Here is a 21,447-nt window from a genome sequence, read left to right as displayed (position 1 = left end):
TGTGCAGTGGCAACATTGTAAGAATCACTCTGCAAATTCCCAAATCTCCTTTGAAAACTTTTGCCCTTTATTTGAATGCCAGAGTTAACTTTGTTTCCTGCTCTCTTAAGGAAAAAGGACTACAGTGTTAACTAGAAATATAGCCATGATCCACTATGACCTGGAGATATCAGCTTTTATTTTGGATCCTCAGATCTTTCTTGATAAAATGCTTAGTGTAAATTTATTAAATACAGAGTCATTTTTGTTTTGGTTCTTCTGTATAATCAAGTCAAGACAAACTTTTACTTAGAACCTTTGTTTATGTAGCTGTTTGATGTGCACAAGAATGTAGGGTGGTTCAGAAGAGACTTAAAAGATAACTAATTAGGACAAAAGTCTCTGAAGAAGGTTTGAAAAAATAATACTTTATAATTCATATAAAATCAGATAACTAAGACACAACTAATTGCTACAAATTGTTGTGTATTAGGAGTGCACACGTGTCCTTTTTGGTAAGTAAACAAAAAGATAAGTTTCTGTGGGACTGAATTATATCACAAGTGGTTGAAGGCTAGCCTAGTAAATGTGAGGTAATGAGTTTAAACTTCAGTACTGCTAAAAAAAAAAATTAAAGAAGTGTCTTCAGTAACATTGAGAAATGGATACACCATGCGAAAAACCCTAATCAGTTCATTTTTAACCTAAAGTTAATTTTACTTATTCCTAAAAGCACAGTTGTTTCTTAACAGTCATTTGATATTATGTTCACTTGATTTTTCACTTGAAACACTGACTTAGCTTAATTTTTGTCCAGAGATAAAGTTTAATAAGATGATCTGCCCACTCACCCCATTCCTTCAATATAAGAAGACTTTTGTAGACTTAACAAGGCCTCTGTCTTCAGAAAATCAAAGCTTTGTAAAGAAGGCTTTGTGAGAAATGAGAAATTCTAATGTGATATTTTTTATGACACACGAATTTCTTCATGAAAACTTTGCTTCAAACCTCAAAGGATTTTGGAAAAAGTAAAAAGCAAAGAAAGACTCAGATTAAAATTTACAAAGGAGGAATCTACAATACTTGATAAGAAATGTACTTATTATCTTGCCCATGTAATTGTAACCCCTCTGTACAGTATTTTCACAATAAAAAATAAATAAAAATTAAAAAAATTTATGAATAAAGAAGCCAAATTTAAATTTTAAATTATTTCATCTTTAGAATTGCTTACTCCTTACTCACACTAAATTTTCATTCTCTCTTTTGATGTTACTTTGTCAGATAGAACAAGTTTTATTATTGTTTCTCTATTTTGCATAAATGAGGAGACTTGAATAAGCCATGTAACCACTCTGAAAAGCAACTTTCACCTCTTTAAAAAATGAGGGGTGTGAATCCATAGTTTCTGAGCTCTAAAAATGCATCCCAGAAGTCATGTTGTGTGCACATACATAATACATGATTATATACATAGTATGCATATACACTAAACATCCTTAATATAAACCCCAATATGTACAGATAAGTGCTCCATTCATATAGAGTAGCTAGGCAACAAGTTTTGCTCACCTGTGAGGAGTTACTCAAATACTCTTTCAAAGACACTAACCCTTTCATTACCAGGATTGTCAGTTGATGGCAAACAGCTGAGTGTCTTTCAGTCAGTTTTCTTACATTTATTGTCCTCCATGGATGGAAGTTGCCCAAGATTATGCACTCATCTAATTCCCAGCCATGTAGGAAGAAGGTATGGAGGCTCTGCTTCCTTCCTTTCAGGGAAGAGCAACTCTGAAACAGCTGCTAGGCTTTAGAGCTTTGTAGCGTGATCAACTGCACTGCAGTTCAAGTTTTCCTTCTACCAAGACTCATATCTCTCACTACTTAGAAGAGTTGTTCTTAAGATCATCCATTCCCCAAATAAGGTTAATGCACACCAGTTTTCATGTCAGAGCTGTGTTGCTCAGGGAAGTCAACCTGTAAGGACATGCATTTCTAGAGATGACTTTGCCCTCTTTGACTTGCTGGCCTTTTGAACAGTGACACAATTGGTGTGTTGGTGGTGAAACAGCAAAGTGTTAAATATGGAATTGAAGACATATCTTTAGACTAGTAGGGTGTGTTCTTATACATAGGCTGGTCTATACTTTCCCAGCTATAAATATGTGTATAGTACAACATCAATCTTGGGACAGCTTACTTTTTGGGTACTTATTGTTTCTGTAATGTTTAATCTTAAGGACAAAAATAAAGTGACCAAATTTAGTCTCTAAAGTTGGAATATTTTGGAGTCAAATCATTTACATGTCTGATCTAATAAGAATGTACTTTGTAAAAAATCTACAAAGTAGGAGTTTCTTGCCTTGAACATGAGGTTAGATTGAGGATTCCATTAAAATGAAAGTATAAAGCTTATTCATGTTTGGTGAATATAGATATATACTTAAAGTTCATTACAAAGAAAATCTACCCTGCTGTTTTTCATGGATTTATGGGGAATTCAACTTTGAATTCTTTTCTACTGGCCTAGAACATTGAAGTTCAGATTGTCAAGGTTATATGAAAGAGCATGTCTGCTGTTCTGGCAGGGTTAGTCTATTACTATACTAGGTTTAGTAATACCCACTGCCTGTACATTCTGCTTTCTAATAATCTGTTTATTCCCCTTGTAGTTAATGCTTGTTTTTTATTCCTGACACTTCATTGAGTATATAGTGGCTAGTGCTACTAATTTAAGCTCTTAATCTTTGTTCAGTGTTCAGATGGCCTATGTGTACTTGTTTCCTGTTTAATTTCAAAGCTCTTTGTTTTTGAATTTATTTTCTCAGAAGAATTACCTTGTACATGCCCACTATGTACCTCAGACCGTGGGAGCTGTGTTAGTACAACAGAAGGAATTCAACTTGCTAAAGAACTGGGAGCTACTTATCTTGAATTACACAGCCTTGATGACTTCTACATAGGAAAATATTTTGGAGGAGTGGTATGTGGAAATTTCTGTTACATATTAAGCCATTTGTCAGATTGATTCCTTGGCTGTTTTCTGAAAGCTTTACTTTTAAAGCCTGATTAGTCTTTAACTTTGAGAAATAAAATGAAAGTCAATAGCAACAGCTTGATAGAGGAAAGTTATACATTTTCCTATTTAAATGAAATATTTTCTATTATCTCTTAAGATACTTTTCATTTGTTCATTGTACATAATCAAAAGCATATTTTCCTATTTGGGCTGATAGTAATCGTGGTGCAGCTGAATGAACATGACTACCTGAGGCAGTTGGACCTGAAAGTTCTTGCTTTTTCAACTACTCAAAAAGAATGGTTTTCTTCCTTCTGTTTGCTTCAGCAAGATTGCACATACTAAAATTGTTGTAGTTTAAACATATTCTGGGAACTGCTTATATAAATAGTTTCTTGTTGGATATATGCAAGCCATAGATTGCTTGCTCAGTGGCAGTGGCTTTTAGTTTGTCTTGTGGTCCCTTTTGAGGCTTATCTTAACACATACACCTAGACATAATATTAGGACTGTGTGGTCCTTGGAGGGTGCTGTGGAGTTGTATCATTTTAAGAACTGACCAAGTTTGGGAAAAGGTGCCTCATTTCAACAGGTAACTCTGATTATCAGCCATGGCAGGTGACAAACCAAAAAAAAAAGTCTACATTAAACATGAGCACTCTGGAATTGTTTGTGACTCTCCTAGCTTGTGTTTGATCACTTTTCCCAGTACTCCACAATATTCATTATGTACATTCATGTTGAAATGTTGATGGTCCTAAAAGTATAATTTGTTCTGGAGCTAACTAAGCTGGCTAAAATAAGAAGCAAGTATCACAGGACTGCTCTGTATCAAATATAAGTGGCTATTATTCACCCAGGAATTATATTTAATATCTTTAAGATGTGTAATTCTTAACCGAATTAAATATTTCTATAAAATACCCAGGGAATAAGCAAGGGGAGGGGGCAGGTGTTTCATTGATTGGCTGTTTTATTGATTGGATTTGGTTTCATTTGTGCTAAGGATGTTGGATTCTGTTGTGAGCCTTGGGATTCGGATCCCCATTCAAAGATCCGAAGCTTGAGAACTCAGGATCAGTCTTCCTACCTTCCCACTCACACTTATTCTCTTTTTCTCTGTCTCTCCTTGCTTCTCCTTCCTAAGGCTTAAGGTTGCAATGAAGTTGGGAGCATGATGAGGATTGATGATGTGGTCTAAGTTGGGAGAAAGAATGTTTTTGTTGACAAAATTAGTCAGAATGGCAGGCATCTTTCTAGACTTTGATCACTTATGCCCAATTGAGATCTTTTTTTTTTTTTTTTGGTTGGTCGTGGGGCTTGAACTCTGGGCCTGGGTGCTATCCCTCAGCTCTTCAGCTATCTTCAGCTCAAGGCAAGCGCTCTACCACTTGAGCTACAGTGCCACTTCCGGTTTTTCTGGTGGTTTATTGGAGATAGGAGTCTCACGGTCTCTCCTGCCTGGGCTGGCTTTGAACCTCGATCCTCAGATCTCAGCCTCCTGAGTAGCTATGATTACAGGTGTGAGCCACCAGTGCCCGGCCCAATTGAGATCTTGAGGGTAATAAATCATAACATTTGAAAGAATATGAATGGAGATGATACTAGAGTAAAAGGGCTTCAAAATGTATGTTTAAGAGTTAGGGATGAAGAGCTATGCAGTGCTCCCTTCTGCCCCAGGAAAGTGGGATACCTTCTGTGAGCCTTGGAGATCATCATCTGGCCCTTGTCCAACAAGGCCAAGTTTATGAAGCCAAGGACATATGCCTACCCTTCTCCTATTCCTACACTGTCTGGTGTGATAGCTACTACATGTGTCTATTTCCATTTAAGCTAATTGAAATAAAATAAAATTGAGTTCCTTAAGCATTCTGTTTCCAGTGTTCTATAGCAACATGTCTGCATGTAAGCATCATCTGCTGTTGGGCAGAACAGCTATTATAGAACATGTCCATCAACAGAAGGTTCTCTTGGACAGAGCTGTGGCTGTGCCCCCAAACCTAGGCCTCCAGAATTTTGTGCTCACTGGCCCAGAGTCTGTGTCAGGGAATGTGCAGACCTCTTTTTTGGGGTCTGTCCTGAAGGCGGACTGCATTGCTGGTGTGTATCCGTGAAGGTCTGAGAGGAGAGGAAGGGCGAATGGAGAACAGATAAGAGGTTGGGTGTCTACTTGTGGGGACAGTTCTGTTCTGGGTATGGGATGGAGCAGAGGTGAGAAAATGAGAGGACCTATTAGTGTCTGAGAGCTAGGAGTGACCTAGCTACACGAACTTCTGAGTAATCTGAGAATTAAAATCTACATTTGACTGTCTAGGACTGGATGATGACACATTTGTCAAAACAGGAATATAAGATATCTTTTATGTAATGCTTTGTTTTCTTGATTTATAACACTCAGTTGTTGTTTTGTGTGAGTGAACATCTATTTATGCTTTTGCTTTTGGCCTTGCTTGGATCTACAAAAATGCATGTGGATGAGACTTCTAATTTGAAAAGTAAAAGAAAACTTTCAAAGAAATGTATAAAAGAGGAAAAAAAATGAAGTTGCCTAGATGGTAGGACCATCTGTAGACATAGAGATTTTTTACTTGCATTGTACTTTACTAGTATTAACTCCAGTGGTGGTCCACTGACAACAAAATTAGTAACCACAAGTTGTAATTGTTACTACAAACTAGAAATTAGAAATTAGAAAGGTGTGATGGCTTCTGCCTGTAATCAGTGCTACTCAGGAGGTAGAGATACAGAATCATCGTTTGAGACCAGCCCATGCAAAGAGAACAAAACTGTTGTCTTAACAACAAAACAATAACAACAACAAAAAACAACCTAGTCAAATGTGGTAGTACATGACTGTAATTTCAACCCTTCTAAAGGTGGGGGCTGTTGTCTGAGTCTGGCCCAGACAAAGTATGAGACTCTCTGAAAAATAACTCAAAAAACTGGTATGTAACTCAGGTGATAGAATGCTTGCTTAACAATCTTTGAGCCCCCAGTATCACTTAAAAATAAAAAAAAAGGAGGGCTGGGAAGTTGGCTCAGTGGTAGAGTGCTTGCCTTGCATGCCTGAGGCCCTGGGTTCGATTCCTCAGCACCACATAAGCAAAAAAGAAAAAAACCTGGAAGTGGTGCTGTGACTCAAGTGGTAGAGCGCTAGCCTTGAGCTAAAGAGCTGAGGGACAGTGCCCAGGCCCAGAGTTCAGGCCCCACGACCAGACCCCCCCCCCCAAAAAAAAAAAAAAGAAAAAAAGGAAAAGGAAGGAAAACTTTATTAAATAGGGGAAGTTTATTAATGTGCAGCAAGGTATCAACTATTGCTCTAGATATTTTTAGTAAAAAATGTTAATGCATGGACTATACAAAAATTTTAGCAAATGTGATTTGGGATACAAACATATCAGAGGAACAATTCTTTTGGATTTTTAATTCCAATTTGATGCATGTTTTAGTTGGAGTATTTTATGATTCAAGCCTTAAACCAGAAGACCAGTGAAAAAATGAAGAAAAGGAAAATGAATGGCTCATTTCATGGAATTAGACCACCCCAGCTTGAGCAACCAGGTATGTGATGTTTTAGTAGATAGTTATATATAAAATATATAATACAAAAGCACATCGTTATATGTAACATATAAAAGAAATATATAATTAGTTATATATAATATAACATATAAATAATTCCTCAAGGTTTGGAGCAGTGATTCTCAAATCTAAACATGTTTGGGGCTTTTGTGTGAATCTCTGGTTCGGTGAACTTGGCACTGAGCTCAGAAACTTCTCAGGTAATGCTGAAGCAGGTGATATGCAACCCACAGTTTAAGGAAGACTGTGTTAAATTTGATCCTGTAGATTTTTAAAAATAGAAAGTGGTAAAGGGGAGCTGTTCTAGTTATAGAATAAATGCTATGTGTGAACCTTATAGCAAATACTAATTCAATGAAAACCCTAAAAAGACAATTCATTTGGGCAACATTTTAGTATGGACTGGACATTAGACAATATTATAGGATTTAGTTAATTTTCCTGTGATGATGGCACTGTGATTAGAAGAGAAAGTTTTCATTTTTGGGAGATTAATTGGAAAACATTTTAGAGCCAAAGTGAACCCAGTGGCTACAACTTATATGTAAATGGTTCAACCATGTACATGTGTCTGTTTGACTTTCTATCTAGAGATAAGGCAAAAAAAAAGTTGAAAGTTAATAATTACTGAATCCTAAGTGTGTTCACTGCATCAGAATTTTAACTGTTTTTGATGTTTCACAATGTTAAGAGAGGTTTAAAAGATTAAGTTATTTGGGTTGGGGGGGGTGGCTCAAATGAGAGTACATGGGCAAGAGTCAGACCCTGAATTCAAAGCCTTGTATTTCTCAAAGGAAAACAATTTATTTAATTTAATTATTGTAACTGTTATTAGAACTTTTATATAATTTTATGGTGAAATAAAATATGTCTGTTGTGGGCTGGGATGTAGCTCAGTGGCAAAGCACTTGCCTAGCAAGTGCAACGTCCTGGGTTCGATCCCCAGTACCAAAAAAGAAAAGACAAAAAAAATACAGTTAAAAAAAAAAACCCAAACAAAAAAAAAATATGTCTGTTGATTTTGATATTGTTTGAAGAATTTGGCACTTGGTAGTATAGTAGGTGGGCTATCATTTACAAGAATGTATTACATGTTTTATAAAGAAATGCAAATGAAGCATTAGACGGCCTCAAATATAAAGCAATATGTAAATAGAAATGCTAAGACCCCTAGTTTAATCATTATACATTGTGTGCATGTTTTAGATAACTATACAATACCCTCATCAATATGTAAAATTCTTAATGCTAATTAAAAAGAAAAAATTCGAAAGTGGCATTTGAAAAATATTTGTGAAATGAGTAGATATAGATAAAAATCAGGAAAATACAGGTTAGAATGGAAGATAATTTCCAAGTTTAAAAAATGTAAGCAACATAATCCATAAATGACCCACATTTGACTTTGAGCTTTCAGGATGCAGAGTACAAAGAGGGATTTAGTAGTAAACTCTGGGGCTTTAAATGCTTCCTGGATTAGAAGATGGGAGGGAAATGGCCAGATCAATAATGTAGATGTAATGTAATGTACTGGTTGTTAGTTCTTATTGATCGAGGAGAGAAAACATACTAGTTCCTCAGAGAAAGTGAAGCCCATCCTATATCCTTTAGCACTAAAAGACATTTCTTCCGTGAATCTTCATCTGGTAGCACTCATTGGTACAGTTAACAGAGCCCCTCAAAAGTGTCTCTTTAGCAAGCATGTTTAGTTTCTCCTTTGATTTTTATAGGTCATAAACATATTCTGAAGTTATAAGTGCAGTCTCCACTTTCCCAAGGTTATTTCTTGCTCTCTTCAGTTAAAGAGAGGCCTGAGCATGGCAATAAACAACACTCAGGATCCACATGATACAGTCAGGAGTATGGCTCTGGGGCTCAGTTGCTCTAAAGACAAATCCTGGGCTCCAGGGTATGTGACTTTCAGACTTGTCCCAGCACTTAGGTCCTGTGAAGGAGCTACAGGTAATCAAAGGGTGGATGGGAGGGGTACAGTGCAGAGAGTGGTCAGACCCCAAAACACCTTGTTAACTGTTTTACTCTGCTTGAGAGTAAAGGATTTTTACTGTTTGTTTTTTTTCACTAGCTTGAATTCCATTGATTTAGACCACTGCACATCTCTCCAGCAAACCTTCATAGATAGATCTAGCTCAGCTTTGCAAAAAAGTGAGAAGGTAGACATAGTTGGGATGACTTATGAGGAAAGGTATGTGTGTGTTGGGGGTGTATATTCTGAACTGATGGAGGACTCATTTCTTTGTTAGTGATAAACTAGTAAATCTTAGTCAACACTGTTGATGAGGTGTGCTGAGTTGACATTACTGTCATGTGAAGTATATTTTTTAATTGAATGAAAAAAGACTAGGTCCCAAACAAACTGGATAAGGTGGTTTCAGACCTTTGGGTAAGTACCCAGAGGTGTTGTGAGTAGTTACAATTTATGGAGAAGTAGAAAGGTGAAGAAAAATGTTACTTCTCTGACATTGAGAAGTCACACTAAAATATTATCAGCATAGCCCTTGACCTCCACTTTCAGTCCCAGGAGGTAAAGGACTTTAGATGTTTCCTTATTGTTAGGTTAAGCTCCTCAAAATTGCTGTTTTTGTAGGTTAAAAATAATGAGCTAATATTGGCATTTTCTTATGGCTTGAGCTAATACTATTAAAACTATGGTGTTATATTTAGATTAAAGCTGAAGTGATTACATTTGTAGTTTATTCTTTTTATTTTCTGAAACAGAAAAAATGCCTGTCTTAAAGGCCGAAGCATCACATTACAACTCTGACTTAAATAACCTGCTGTTCTGCTGCCAGTGTGTGGACGTGGTATTTTACCACCCAGATGTAAAGGAAGTCGTAGAGGCCCACAAGATTGTTCTCTGCGCTGTAAGCCATGTTTTCATGCTGCTTTTCAATGTGAAGAGTCCCACTGAGATTCAGGACTCGAGTATCATCCGAACTACCCAGGATCTATTTGCTATAAACAGAGATACCGCATTTGCAGGTGCTAGCCAGGAATCTTCAGGCAACCCACCATTACGAGTCATTGTTAAAGATGCCCTCTTCTGTTCTTGTTTATCAGACATTCTGCGCTTCATTTATTCAGGTACCTTGTTTATTGGTTCTGGTTACTTATGGTCTTGCCCTTTTGAAATTAAGTTTGCCTGTGGTTCTTAAGAGTGTTGATTAGTTTTATTAGTTTTATCTTCTACTACCATCTGAGATGGACTTTATACATGAAATATAAAATATTTGCTTTATATTCAGGAATCAGTGTGGATTTTCTGTGTTCTTATAAAAGCATTTGCTTGTCTCTTTTCCAGTAACTTATTTAATTGTAGAATAACCTAACAAAATTTACTGTCCTAGACATTGTAAGTGCAATTCAGTTATAGTAGTGGTGTCTGTAATGTTGTACAACCATCACCACCATCCATCTCTAACTATTTATGCTCTATTTTCGTTTGAGACAGGATCTTGCTTATGTAGCCCAGGCTAGCCTTGAACTCATTAGGTAGCCCAGTCTGGCCTCAGACTCCAAATCCTCCTGCCTCTGCCTCCTAAGTGTTGGGGGCTTTAAGCATATACCCTCATACCTGGTAACTGTAAAATTGAAACTGTAGGCCCATTAAATAACATCTACCTATCCATCAAGTCTATTGTCTGTCTCTGTGGTTTTGACCATGTTAAGTGTCTAATGTAATTGCAATCATATAACATTATTATTATTACTATTGGAGTGGTGTTTTTGTAATAGTGTATTCCAGATTGTATTCTTTTCTAAGACTGAAGAGTCTATTGCATTACCCATTCATCTCCTGATGAACATTTTTATTGCCTCTATCATTTTAGTTATTATGTATTATGCTGCTATAAACATGGTTGTCAAATATTTGTTTAGAGTGAAACTTTGCTCTTAATTCTTTTGAGTATAATTCCAGAAATAAAATTGCTAGATCATCTGGCAATTCTCTGAATTTTTTCCCCCATTTTTATGCTACTGAGGATTGAACTCAGGGCTTCATGCTTGCTCAGGCAGACATTCTACTGCTCTAGTCAAGTGTTCAATCCTTTTGAACCAGTTTTATTAAATATATATTTTTATTGTAAAGATACTGTACAGAGGGGTTACAGTTATGTGAGTGAGGTAATGAATACATTTACTATCAGGCATTGTTACCCTCTCTTCTGCTTTTCCCCTACCATCCCTTCCCTCCTTATCTCCCCAACTCCTTCCTCCCTTCCCTTGTAAAGTTTATTTTTAGCATAGTGTCTTGTACATCTCATTGTTACATTGGGTCAACCTGTATCCTTATTTCAGCATTTTGTTATTTTCTTTCCCTTCCCCAAATTAGAAAAATGTATATACAATGAACCAACTATTTTTGAGATAAGAGCTTGCTCTTTGCCCTGGCTGGCCTGTACCACAGTCTTCCTATTTACATTTCCTCCTGTATCTGGGATGATAGGCGTGTGCCCCCATGCTCAGATTTTTTGCTCTAGAGATGGGACTTCATGAACTTTTTTGCCCAAATTGCCCTGAAACCACAATCATCCTGTTTTAGCCTGATGAATAGCGTGAGCCTGTGGTTTATTTAAGAACTTTTAAGGAACTACTATATTGTTTGTTACAATGGCTATACCATTTAAAAATTCTTGCTAATAGTATACAGCAGTGTGCCAATATCTTTACATTTTCTTTTCTGTTTTTGCCCTTCCTGAGCTTGAACTTAGGGGACACTGTCCCTGAGCTTCTTTTAGAAGCTCAAGGCTAGCACTCTAACACTTGAACCATAGCACTACTTCTGGCCTTTTCCATTTATGTGGTACTGAGAAATTGAACCCAGAGCTTCATGCATGCTAGGCAACTACTCTACCACTTAGCTACTTTCCCAGTCCACACATTTTCTGCAAGACTTATTTTTTGTGTTTTGTGTTTTGTTTTGCTTTTTTTGGTAGTAGTCAACGTAATGAATTAAAGATGGTGTCCCATTATAGTTTTGATTTGAAATTCCTATTGATGTGATGTGCATATTTTACTATGCTTATTTTACTTTCTTTAAACTGATAAAAACAGATACTACACTTGATCTTAGCCAAAAGACCGAGAAGCGATAATCTAAAATCTACTTATAAAAAATATAATCTTCTGATGAGAATGTATAAAATGTATAGTAAAAGTCCAGACTATCAGAATTGAGTGTTATACATTATTTTTTCTTTTTTGTCCCTTAAAAACCTTGGAAGCAACTGTATTATAAATAGTAGAAGTTTTAAATCATTTTAAGCAAATGAATCAGTGATCTTACATCTAAGTGTTCAGGTAGGAATGGAAAATAGTGGGATATAAAATGAGCAAGCTTCTAAATGTAAGTTTTCTTGTTAATAGTTTTTCAGCATGGAATAATTAATTCAGAATGGTTATTATTTAAATGGTTGGATACTACTTTTTAAATTTAGTTGTAGTTATATAATTTTGCAAGTTAAAATTTAAATTAGGGTTTTGGAAAGTTCAATTGTAGCAAACTCGGTATGTGTGTGTGTGTGTGTGTGTGTGTGTGTGTGTGTGTGTGTGTGCGCGTGTGCATGTGTGCGTGTGCGCATGTGTATGGAATGCAATGGTAGGTCAGTAAATTCTCACTTGGAAAGGTCTAAACAGGACCAGTATGCTGCCTTGAGTTTGGCAGGTTCATGTAGACTTCAGTTTGCATGTGATGCAGGTCCTAGTAACTAAAGGTCATCATATGATAATTCCATACTAGGTAAGAGCAGGTCCTAGAAGCTAACCATCATTGTGTGATGATTACATACTAGGTAAGACTCATCATAGGATGATTACATACTAGTTAAGAGCAGCTCCTAGCAATGAATCATCGTATGATGATTCCATACTAAGTAAGGGCATCACTAGTGAGCCACACTAGTTAAGGACTTGATTTAGAGCCACAAATTTTGTTTAAACTTAGAATCTACTAGTTCAGAATCTAAGGCTAATTTTGAAAAATGAAAATGATTCCATGTTAAAAGAACAAAAATGTTTTTAATGACATGTTTAAGGAGCTGTGAGGGATGTGTTTGACTTTTCAAAGATTTTACTGTTGAAACCATGTGAATTATTCAGCAAGTTTCCCACAATATCAATTTAATCTTTTCAAAGGTACATGAACATACTCTGAAGTCAGTTATAGCATTTAAAATATGGTAGCAGTTGAAACCAGCTACATGTCTCTCCAGTGTCTAAACTGGCTTAGCTTTCTCCTAGATTGCAAAATCAATACATGGAGAAGAGAGAAAAAAATGAATGCAAATAGAAAAGTGAGGAAAGAAAATAAAACATTCTCTTTGTTCCTTTGCCCTATTTCCCAGAACCATTTATTTGTGATACTTAAGCTTTTCAGTGTTGTTTTCTGGTATTCTCTCAGATACGATTTGAAAGATATTAGTATACGAGTCAGACTTGCCTTACTAAAAGTCCAGGCCTTGCTAAGTACTGCTTTCTGGGAACCACAGGTCTGGAGCATTGAGTGGGAAGCAGGTGTTTGGTGGTAGATGAGGCTGGCCTCATTCCTGGATCTAGGATCCTGAAGATCCTAGATGCTGTGCTGGAGTCTTAAGAATGAACAGACTGGGCCTCAGAATGCTTCTCTTTGTTGCTGGTGGAAGGTTGAGATGAAGCAGGCTGGAAAGAATCCAATCAGGAGGCCAGTCTCTGGCTGCCAGTCTCACTTGGATGTTGGCCTTTGTCATCTAGAGTGAGGGTCTTCTGAGGATTTTGTTAGTAATGATTCTGTGCAGATTCTAATTGTGTCAATGGCATGGGAGGGAGCACTAATTATTGCATTTCGAATAGTCTCCAGTGATGCTTGATGCTCTTGGAAGAACTGGATTCCAGTCAGAGCCAGTGAATTGGGCCATGGAACTCATTATGGGAGTTGGGAAGGGAATCAGTTATCAACTTAAGTCACGTGGCCAAAATGGAGCTGAGTGCAAGGCTAACTGATTGCTGAGCTGTTGAGACCTGGGTTCTCATTGTTATTATGTCTCATGCCCAAAATGGAGAAATGTGAGTGCTTAGCTGATGGGTAGACACGGAGGTAGGCAATAGGGACTCTAAGACATGGAGACATAGAGATTATAGAGAGTTTTCTAGCAGCCCAGCCACTTGAGAGTCTAACCATGTTTATTGGGGGGGTTGGGTGGGGGAGTTGGTACTTGCTGTAAACTTAGAGCCTCACCCGTGCTAGGCTCTCATCTTTGCTTTTGTGCCATACCACTAAGTCATTTTTGACTTAGTTGTTTTTCAATTAGTACATTACGTTTTTTTGTCTAGGTCCAGCCTTATTTCTTGCATAAATGGAGTTACAGGTATGGACCTGATGTCTAGCTTTTTTGTTTTGCTAGCTTTCTGCCCAGGCAGACTTCTTCATCTCTAGCTCCTTAGTAGCTGGGATTGCCTTTGTAAAAGACACTATGCTCAGCCTTCAGAACTCTGCTTCTTAACCTGATATTAAACTTACGTATATCATTTCTGATCTCTCTTCTGTGTCTCAGCCAAAGTAGAAAGTGGTATTGGGTATGCACAGGTGGTATGCTCCCTTGACTCAGGCTATGGGTAGACCTCAGTGCTAGTTGAGGAGAAATGACTTGTTTTACAGGTACCCATTAACTATTCTGCTCATAGATAATAATACCTCTGATGGCCAGCAGAAGTAATGTTTAATTTATTTTATTTTTAAGGGCTATATTTTTATTCATTTATTTATTCTTAATTTAAATTTTATTGTAAAGGTGATGTACAGAGGGGTTATGGTTACATGAAGTGAGTTAATGAGTACATTGCTTTTTTGAATAGTGTTAGCCCATCCCTCATTTTCTCCCACATCTGTAATCCTAGCTATTCCAGAGGCTGAGAACTAAGGATTGTGGTTCAAAACCAATCTAGGCAGGAATATCAGTGAGATTCTTTTTTTTGGGGGGGGGGTTCCGGTCGTGGGGCCTGAACTCTGGGCCTGAGCGCTGTTCCCTCAGCTCAAGGCTAGTGCTCTACCACTTGAGCCACAGCATCACTTCTGGCTTTTTTCTTTTTGCTTATGTGGTGCTGAGGAATCGAACCCAGGGCCTCAGGCATGCAAGGCAAGTGCTCTACCACTGAGCCACCTTCCCAGCCCCTCAGTGAGATTCTTATCTCCAGTTAACCACCAAAATAATGGGAAGTAGAACTGTGGCTCAAGTGGTAGACTGCTAGTATTCAGAATAAAAGCTCAGAGACAGTGCCTAGGCCCTGAGTTCATGCTTCAGGAATGCCACCAAAAGATGAATTGGTAAATAAACGTATATTTGCACGATAGAAAAAATTAGGAAAAAAATTGAAGAGAGGACAAAAAAAAAGCCTCACCTACCTCTTTAAATAGACACTTAAAAATTTGTAAGCCTCTGAACAGAGGACAAGATTTTTTAGACACTCATACGATGGTTCCCTTGTAGGAGATGGCCACTTGCCTGGGGTCCTCTGAGGGAAGCATGCTTGACTGGAGCTGTCAGCTGTTCATTACATCAGTTGGCCTGTCAGGCAGAGCTGGACTGACAAACACAGACTGAAAAATGACAGTGAACCTACCTCTTGACTCCTAGAAAATGAGCCAGTTTAAACAACATCCTAAATCTTTTAAAATAACATACTTTTTTTTTAACCTTTAGGAATTTGAAATTGTGTCGCTGTGAACAAATGATTTTATATTTAAGAGCGGCTGTTTCATGGTCTAGTTAACATTTTGCACTTGCATATAAGGCCTTAGTTTACTTTCCTACTTAATATTTTAAAAGTTAGAATCAGCCCGGGTATGCCTGTTTTGTATATGTTGACTTTCCAAAGTATAACAAGGAACGTTGTATACTGTGAAAGTTTTACTGACCAAAGCTTAAAGGAGAGGGCTGATAGCAGTGAGGACTGAAATTCTGGCCTTCCAGGAGAATCCTTAAATGGCTTCAGTTGTAACATTCTTACAATACTTGATACTCTTGAGCTTGCAAATGCCCTACTCACATGATCTCCCATGGTTAGAAATTGAACTCTTTGTAAGCCCTCTGGAATGTACTTTAAGCTCTTCCTGTCACAAGAAATAAACAGGGGCCATCCTTTAGCACAGGGTAGATGAAGACATGTTCTCTTCATTAGTTTGTATTCTTGCTTCTCACATTTCCAGAACTGTTCTGCAGCCCCCTTTTTTTCTGTACTTCATAGAAATAGAGCATCATATACAGGAGTATTTCACGATATCTAAGAGACTGAAGGACATTAAGTGATTTGTGAAGGTATCCTAAATACATCTCAGTGACTAATGCAAAATGAATAAGTTATAGAAATTTTGCCATACTACTTACTGTTAACAGTACTTGTACCATATCCACTTAAGGTTTTTTTAAGAGGGTAGATCTAATGTTGAATGTTTTACTACAAAAACTCGCAGCCTTCATATTATTGTTTTATTAGAACCTAAATGTGTGATTTTAATTAGTATGTCTAGTGAAGAAAAAAACAGCCCACTCATTAGTGTGCTCCTAGAATTAATCTTCCTTCTATTTTTAGTTACTGGTTGTTTGTAAGCCTATTCTCAGACAGCTCAGACTGGGGTTTACTAGCTACTAACCCCATATATTTAGCTGATTTGATGCTTACTTGCCTTCACATAATCCTTGGAATGGAGATCCTGTTCTTTAGTTGTGATGTTTTACTTCTGTATTTGCTGAACATAATGCTACAATGTTAAAGGCATATACAAAAAAAAAGTATCTGTGCTCTTCTTCAGCTTGGGTAAGTGTAGACAATCAGAGATACACATTATATCTTGGATAATGTCTTTAATTTCTGAAGGAGGAACAGTTGCCAACAGCAGTACTTACAGACCCAAAGAAGCTTTTCTTTGTTCTGTCCTGGGGCTTGAACTCAAGGGTTGGGCACTGGTGCTCTACTACTTGAGCCACAACTCCACTTTCAGCTTTTTGGTAGTTGATTGAACATAACAATCAACATAAGTTGATTGAACATAGACTTTCCTGCCTGGACTAGTGTTGAACTGAAATCCTCATATCTCAGCCTCCTGAGTAGCTAGGATTACAAGCAAGAGCCTCTGGCACCCCGCCCTAAAAGGCTTTTAAAGCATGTTAGTATCAGGAACCCTTGCTCAGAAATCTTGATATTCTAATTTAATTGGAATCAGACCTCCTTGGATGGTATTTTATAAAAGCTCTGTCTCCAGGTAAATGCAACACACAAAGGTTAGGAATTACTGGGAGATTTTCTGGAGAGATAATTCAAATACTGTGTCAGATTGTGACCCCCAAAGTTAAAAGTCATTGGTATAAAGGGAAAGCAGATAATTTTTTTAGAGTACACATTTATTTAGATATGAGGCAGAAGAGCACTGATGTCAGAATAAAAGCTATCATTGGTAGGAAGAGTTAGTGGTGTTCTGGAACCCACTGCTACTGGCATTGTCTGTAGCATTGATAGTTTCATGTTCTGGAGTTGCTAGCTTGAAATTGGCCATGATAGGAATAGTTATGCCATAGAAAAGGCAAATGGTAAAAGAAATGCAAATCAAAGCAATATTGAGATTTCACCTCACCCCAGCCAGAATGGCTATAATCAAAAACTGTAATTACAACAGATGCTGGAGGGAATGTAGCCAGAAGGGAACCCTACTACATTGATGGTGGGAGTGCAAACTTGTTCGACCACTTTGGAAAGCAGTATGAAAGTACTCAAAAGACTCCACATAGAGCTCCCCTCTGACCCAGCAATCCCACTTCTGGGCATTTACCTAAATGACCACAAACAAGCCCATATTAAAGCTACTAGCACAGCCATGTTCATTGCAGCATTATTTACCATAGCTAAGATATGGAACCAACCCAGATGCCCTAAGTAGATAAATGGATCAAGAAAATGTGGTATATGTGTATATATATATATATATATATATATATATATATATATATATATATATATATATATATATATATATACATACTACGTACGTACGTACATACATACAATGGAATTCTATGCCTCCATCAGAAAGAATGACATTGCCCCATTTGTTAGGAAATGGAAAGACTTGGAGGAAAAAATTGTATTAAGTGAAGTAAGCCAGGCCCAAAGAAACATAGGTCCTATGGTTTCCCTTATTTGCAATAACTATACATGTGTAGGACAAGCAGAAAAGGCCAAAAGCTATGTACATATGACCATATAAGATGATGTTAAGCGAAATGAACCCTAAGATAGGCACACAAATATCTTTTTCTTTCTTGCTATTGTTTCTATTTATAATGTACCATGTGATTTTTGTTTTTGTCGGTTGTGGGGCTTGAACTCTGGGCTTGGGCACTGTCCCTGCACTCTTCACCTCAAGGCAAGCACTCTACCACTCGAGCTACAGCGCCACTTCCGGTTTTCTAGTGGTTTATTGGAGATAGGAGTCTCACGGTCTTTCCTGCCCAGGCTGGCTTTGAACCTCGATCCTCAGATCTCAGCCTCCTGAGTAGCTAGGATTGCAGGCGTGAGCCACCAGCGCCCAGCCGCCATGTGATTTATTTTTGTTGTTGTTGCTTTATATGTTCCTCCCCCATGGAATAACCCATTTTCACTGTATTTGATGTCGGTGCCCTGCGTCTTGTATATACACTTCTCTAATTCGGGGAGGGGAAAGGAAAAAACAAAATGCCTAAATAAGAATACAGGTTGACTTATTGTAACAATAGACATTACAAGACATTATGTTGAAAACTTACAATGTGTGGGGGGGCCGGTAGTTGGTGGTGGGTAGTTGTGGTGGTGGGAGGGAAGGGATGGTAGGGGGAAAACAAAGGAGGAGGCAACAATTCTCAATAGGAAATGTACTCATTATCTTGTTCATGTACCGTAACCCCTTTTATTACAGCATTTTTACAATAAAAAGTATACAAAAAATGTTTTAAAAAGGCAAATAGTGTTTGTGTATTAAGATGCATAGTAGCAATTATAGCTGAGGATGAAGTTAAACTGATTTAGTGTGTCAGATTTGGATGCATAAAATATTAATACAGTTCAAATCATACGTTTATATGCAATCATGCATATTTTTCTATTAGACTTTTTAAACACCTATAATATTTAATTTAATTCATTTTTCAGTTGTAAAAATGCTATTTTCTTTTAAAATATATATTCTAAAAACCTTAAAAACAGAAGAATGTACATAAATGCTAAGTGCTGCCAGGTTCAGCTACCTAGATCGAGGGCCTTTGAGTTCTGAAGTCTCTAGATTAGGTTGGGTTTGGTTTCTCTTGGTAGAAGCTGGGTGCAATTGCCTGAGCTGTGAATTAGGTGTCTTTATTCATCAGAAGCAGCAGGGAGAGGACATAGAAAAGATATCCTAATACCTGCAGAGGTGAAGTGTCTTGCCTGTACACATACCAGTAATATAGAGATAGAACTAGAACCTGGACCTAGCACTCAGGCCTACCTATGCCCAGTCATCTACATATTTTGAATACTAGTTGTGGAATTTAGACTTTCTATAAGCTATGAGGTGGGTGAGGCTAATCCCTGGAAAAAATCGTGCTTTTGAAAACTCAGGTGGGGAAGTTCATTAGGACAGCAGCCATAGACCATGTGCGAGGAGAACTTGGGGCAAAGGTAAACTAACTGGTCATAGAAGAGGAATTTCATGATCAATAGCTTAGAAGTGGTTGACAGTGAGGACAAATGGGAAGTGACCCTAAGATGGAGTAGTTTTGACATGGGCTGGCATGAAAACAAGGGGAGCAATGGTCCCAGAGAGGTGATTTTGCTGCAGTGGCATACCATGTAGCTCAGGAAGTTATCTATCTGCCTTCCTAAGGTAGGTTTTATAGAGTTGCTTACCAGAAAGTCCTTTTTGACTCTAACAATGCATGAACCTTCTGCATACATTATGCTTGTATTCCTCTACAGGATAGTAGGCATTGTCCTCCACAACCAGTATGATTTAATACAACTAGAAAAGACCATATCCAAATAATAATAAATAAATAATAATAAATAATTTGGGTGTTGGACCACTTGTCCCAGAAACTCTTACTTTAGCATTACCACTAGCTAGTTGCCTATCACAGAGAAGTGGCAGGTGTGCAGTGAAGGAGTCTTCTGGTTTTGAGAAAGAATTCTATAAATAAAATGCTAGAGCTATTACATCTATCCCTTAACTATAAGGATATATGTTTGGCAAAAAAATAAATTGCTACATTAAAAAAAAGAACATTGGCCAGGTAGTTCATGCCTATAATCCTAACTACTCAGGAAGCAAGATCTGAGGATTGCTGTTCAAAGTCAGCCCGGGCAGGAAAGTCCACGAGACACTCATCTCCAATAAATTACTCAAATTTTTTTTTTTTTTTTAAAGCTGGAAGTTGAACTTAGGCTCAAGTGATAGAGTGCTAGTCTTGAGCTTGAAAACCTCACAGGCAGTGTTTAGACTCAGGATCAGTACAAGATGTATTTTTCATATTTTCTGTTATTAACAGAAGTATCTGACATGTGCTAATTTATTACAGGTGCTTTTCAGTGGGAAGAATTGGAAGAAGACATCAGGAAGAAACTGAGAGATTCAGGGGATGTTTCTAATGTAATAGAAAAAGTTAAATGCATTTTAAAAACACCAGGAAAGGTAAATTAATGTGTGCCTCTGAATTATAACTGATATACTATGATGGATATAATCTGAAGTCATTAGAAAAGTTAACTAATGAATAAATATGAGTGTTTTCCCTAAGCATTTTTTTCTATTTCAATGTTAAACAAAAACATATGCCATTTTCAGTTAGATTTGAATTTATGTAAGAACTAAAGTATGTGTGAGTCATGGCTTTAAAATGTTGATTTGGTTAACTCCATACTTTGGAATACTCCCCTGGAGCTCTGGGACACACTTCATGTCAGGCCTCAAAGGCCAATTTGCCCAGCTGTAGTTAAGCTTCTTAGAGGGGAAGCTTTCTCTTTCCCTATTGTTAAGTTTCTGTTCTCTTACCTAGTTTTGAGAAGCAAGACAAGTTTCTATGTATACCTTTTCCAGGTTCTGTGCAATCTGTCTAAACAAGTGGACAGTTGAGGATTTTCTCAAATACAGGTTCACTATTATAAACTGGGTTTAAGGTGATAAAACTATGGACTTTGTATATAGCTAGAATTATATGCACACTAAAACTCCAGTACCTTAGATTGCATGGACTCAGGAAGGGCTTTAAAAGTAGATTTGCTAAATTTTAAGACGACTACATTATACAATTTAGCCAGCATATTCTTATTTCAAATTCTGTGATAAGCAAATTGGCTGCAGTAAATCAAAGGGTAAATTATGAACATTGTGTAAGTTTGCATTAAATATAAGAAAAAATGTTTTCTGTTGATTTTTTTATATACATGACTTTGTCTTTTCTACAACCTGAGTTACAAACTATGTTAGTAGTTACAGAATCTATCCTAGCTACTCAGGAGGTTGAGCTCTAAGGATCACATTTTGTACCTACCTTGGGCAGATAAACCCACCACCAGACTCTCTTACCTCCCACGAACCAGCAAGAAGTTAGAAATGAAGGTATGGCTTAAGTGGTAGAGCACTAGCCATGTGTGGATAAAGCCTTAGGAGGGAACAACTCCCTGAGTTCAAGCCTCAGTACTGGCACCAATAAAATAAACTGTACTCATTTTAGTGAACATTTTTGACTACTGAAGACAAATGATTGAGAAAAAAAATTAAACATGTAGAATTAAGAGGCAAGGTCTTTGTTTTACAAAAATTAAACAACAACAAAACAAGCATACCGGAGCTGTGTAGACTTAAAGAAAAATTA

At 37.3% G+C, this 21,447-nt stretch overlaps 1 protein-coding gene and 1 pseudogene across 1 annotated transcript in view; one reads left to right on the top strand and one right to left on the bottom strand.

Moving 5' to 3' along the window:
* The window catches only part of Rhobtb3 (Rho related BTB domain containing 3), a 64,256-nt gene that overhangs the window by 13,501 nt on the left and 29,308 nt on the right, over positions 1 to 21,447 (top strand). The window contains exons 4-7 of the mRNA XM_070031044.1: positions 2,808 to 2,962; positions 6,448 to 6,559; positions 9,317 to 9,682; positions 20,152 to 20,264. Coding sequence (XP_069887145.1) covers positions 2,808 to 2,962; positions 6,448 to 6,559; positions 9,317 to 9,682; positions 20,152 to 20,264 — 746 coding nt within the window. The remainder of the gene's footprint in view (positions 1 to 2,807; positions 2,963 to 6,447; positions 6,560 to 9,316; positions 9,683 to 20,151; positions 20,265 to 21,447) is intronic.
* LOC138833069 (U2 spliceosomal RNA) lies at positions 11,556 to 11,692 on the bottom strand (annotated as a pseudogene).

This window comes from Dipodomys merriami, unplaced genomic scaffold, assembly GCF_024711535.1.
Source record: "Dipodomys merriami isolate MVZ:Mamm:240054 unplaced genomic scaffold, mDipMer1.0.p SCAF_20, whole genome shotgun sequence".
Lineage (NCBI taxonomy): Eukaryota > Metazoa > Chordata > Mammalia > Rodentia > Heteromyidae > Dipodomys > Dipodomys merriami.
The sequence above is the reverse complement of the archived record's forward strand: the minus strand, read 5'-3'. Positions and strand labels throughout refer to the sequence as shown.